Source organism: Penaeus japonicus, unplaced genomic scaffold (assembly GCF_977035675.1).
Source record: "Penaeus japonicus unplaced genomic scaffold, GWHDUDI00000001_assembly GWHDUDI00000031, whole genome shotgun sequence".
In the NCBI taxonomy this organism is placed as follows: domain Eukaryota; kingdom Metazoa; phylum Arthropoda; class Malacostraca; order Decapoda; family Penaeidae; genus Penaeus; species Penaeus japonicus.
Window position 1 is genome coordinate 16,096,075 of NW_028234433.1, and position 2,500 is coordinate 16,098,574.

The following is a 2,500-nucleotide window of genomic DNA, read 5'->3' on the forward strand; positions in this document are numbered from 1 at the left end:
ATGAGGAATCTGATGGTGATGATTATAATGATAATGATGAGGAAGATGGTGATGATGGTGAGGAGGAAGATGATAATGATGATGATGATGAGATGATAATGAGGAGGAGCAGGAGGAAGAGGAGTTGACGGGGATGGTGATAGGAGATTGAGAAAGAAGAGTATGGCAAAAATAAGGATAATGAAAATAATGATGTAAATATAATAAACGTTACTACAATTCTGATAACAATAAACATCAAGAGTGGAAAATAGAGAATCTTAGGAACAAGAATATAGAAGAAAAAATGAAGTGAAATGGAAGAGTGATAATACAGATATAAATTAAGGAGAGGGGAAACGACCCTAAACCTAAAGCGAAGTGAAGTCACCTTTCCCCATCATTATATTGTCATTTCCCTTCTCTTAGCCAAGAGATCCCCTCATCTGACCTTTCCAAAGACATTAGCTAAAAGGAAGGCAAGGGTGACGCGGAAAGAGACATTAACTGCGCGAACGTTTGGAATGTTTTCATTCGATGCGCTTTTGTTTTTGTTCCTAAATTCCGCTATCTTATTTTGGTCACGCTCTTTTTCCAAAGCAAAATCGAATCATTCCGTCGCAGGAAAAAATAAAAGAAAGATAAATGGAGGGACAGATTGAATTTCTTTCTTTTTTTATTATTATTCGGTTTAGTCGTCAATATGGTGACGTGTAAAAACGTCAAATTCAATATGATTGCGTTGCGTAATCCCCTTTCGGGAGTAGCCAAACATCATACAGTGCTCGGTTCTCGGTACGTCTTCTCATACTTCCATGTCCGTATCGGCTGCGCTGGAGGATGGAAATATCAATATATCTACTTTTTTGGGGGATGGGGGCGTTCATCCCACTCGCTTCATACTAGATACGGATGTACATACGCACGAATATATGTAGAGACGCGCACACATGCATATGTATGTGTGTGTTTATGTATATATTCAAATGTATGTATGTATATGTATATATATATATGTATGTATAAGTATATATATATATATATATATATATATATATATATATATGTGTGTGTGTGTATGTATGTATGTATGTATATGTATATATATATATATATATATATATATATATATATATATATATATATATATATATATATTGTGTGTGTGTGGATGTTTAGGCGTATGAAATGCATATGCGCTTCAGCATATGTACTGCACGTCCCAAGATCTACTTCGAAATAGCTCGCGCGACAGCTGGGGAGGGAATAACGCATCTGATAATAGCCGTAAAAACCGAGAACCTTAAATGCTTAATCAGGAAAATTGGGAGCGAGTCAAATTGCTAGCTACGCTCGCATATTAAGAAGCTTCCCGATTATATCACAGCTCTGACACACCCTCCAAGAATTCTATTATGCGTCTGAGCGTAATTGCCAGTGGCAGAATAGCGACCAGGGAATCCAAAGGAAATTATAAAATCCAGACCCTTCCTGTCGGGTCCTTCGGATATTCCGTGTGTGTGTTGTGTCCGAAACTGCCTTCCTTCTGCATGTTGTTATTGACCATGATGGTAATGGTGATAATCAGATTTTAATTAATAGTAATGATAATGATGATAAGAAGAAGAAAGAAAGAAAAACACGAAAAGAGAAGAAGAAAAAACAATAATAACGATAGGATTATAAAATGGAAGTATAAAAAAAACGAATAAGAAGGTAAATGGAATGAAAAATAAAATGAAATAAAATACAAGAAAAAAAGCAACAGTAAGTCCTAAAACTGAAGACCCAAGTGATGGGCGTGAGACCCGACGCAGCACCTACCAGGGCACTTGTTGCGTGGACACGAAGATGTTCTGGCCGCAGGCGCCGTACTCTTCGACCGTGCGCCCGTCGGAGGAGTCGTGCACAAGCAGCTGGCAGGCGTCGGCCCAGCGCTGAGCGTCGACGGCGGCGGCGGACGACCAGCTCTGTGGGAGGAGTGCGCTTTTAGACAATGAAACGATGTGTGTGCTTGTAAATATCTATGTACACATATCTATATCTGTATCTATCTATATCCATATATATCTATATATATATATATATATATGTATATATATATATATGTATATATATGTACATGTGTATGTATATATATACATACATACATATATATGTACACATATCTATATCTGTATCTATCTATATCCATATATATCTATATATATATATATATATATGTATATATATATATATGTATATATATGTACATGTGTATGTATATATATACATACATACATATATATATATATATATATATATATATATATATATATATATACATATGTTTATATAAGTATTAGTGTGTGGGTGGATGTCCGTATGTTTACGTAAGAATGTGAATGGTGGAGAATTCGCTGACCTAATTTGAACTGGCAGCTACCTTCATCGTACCCGCCGTTGCACGAGCCGATCATTTCCAGAGCCTCCTTTGATACTATATCCTTCTCAATCCCTTTGATACGTGTTCACCTTCAAC

At 36.2% G+C, this 2,500-nt stretch overlaps 1 protein-coding gene across 3 annotated transcripts in view; it reads right to left on the bottom strand.

Moving 5' to 3' along the window:
- The window catches only part of LOC122249506 (cysteine-rich secretory protein 2), a 68,598-nt gene that overhangs the window by 5,819 nt on the left and 60,279 nt on the right, over positions 1-2,500 (bottom strand). For all 3 annotated transcript variants that reach the window (XM_043010430.2, XM_043010429.2, XM_043010431.2), the window contains exon 4: positions 1,804-1,949. In XM_043010430.2, the coding sequence (XP_042866364.2) occupies positions 1,804-1,949 (146 nt within the window). The remainder of the gene's footprint in view (positions 1-1,803; positions 1,950-2,500) is intronic.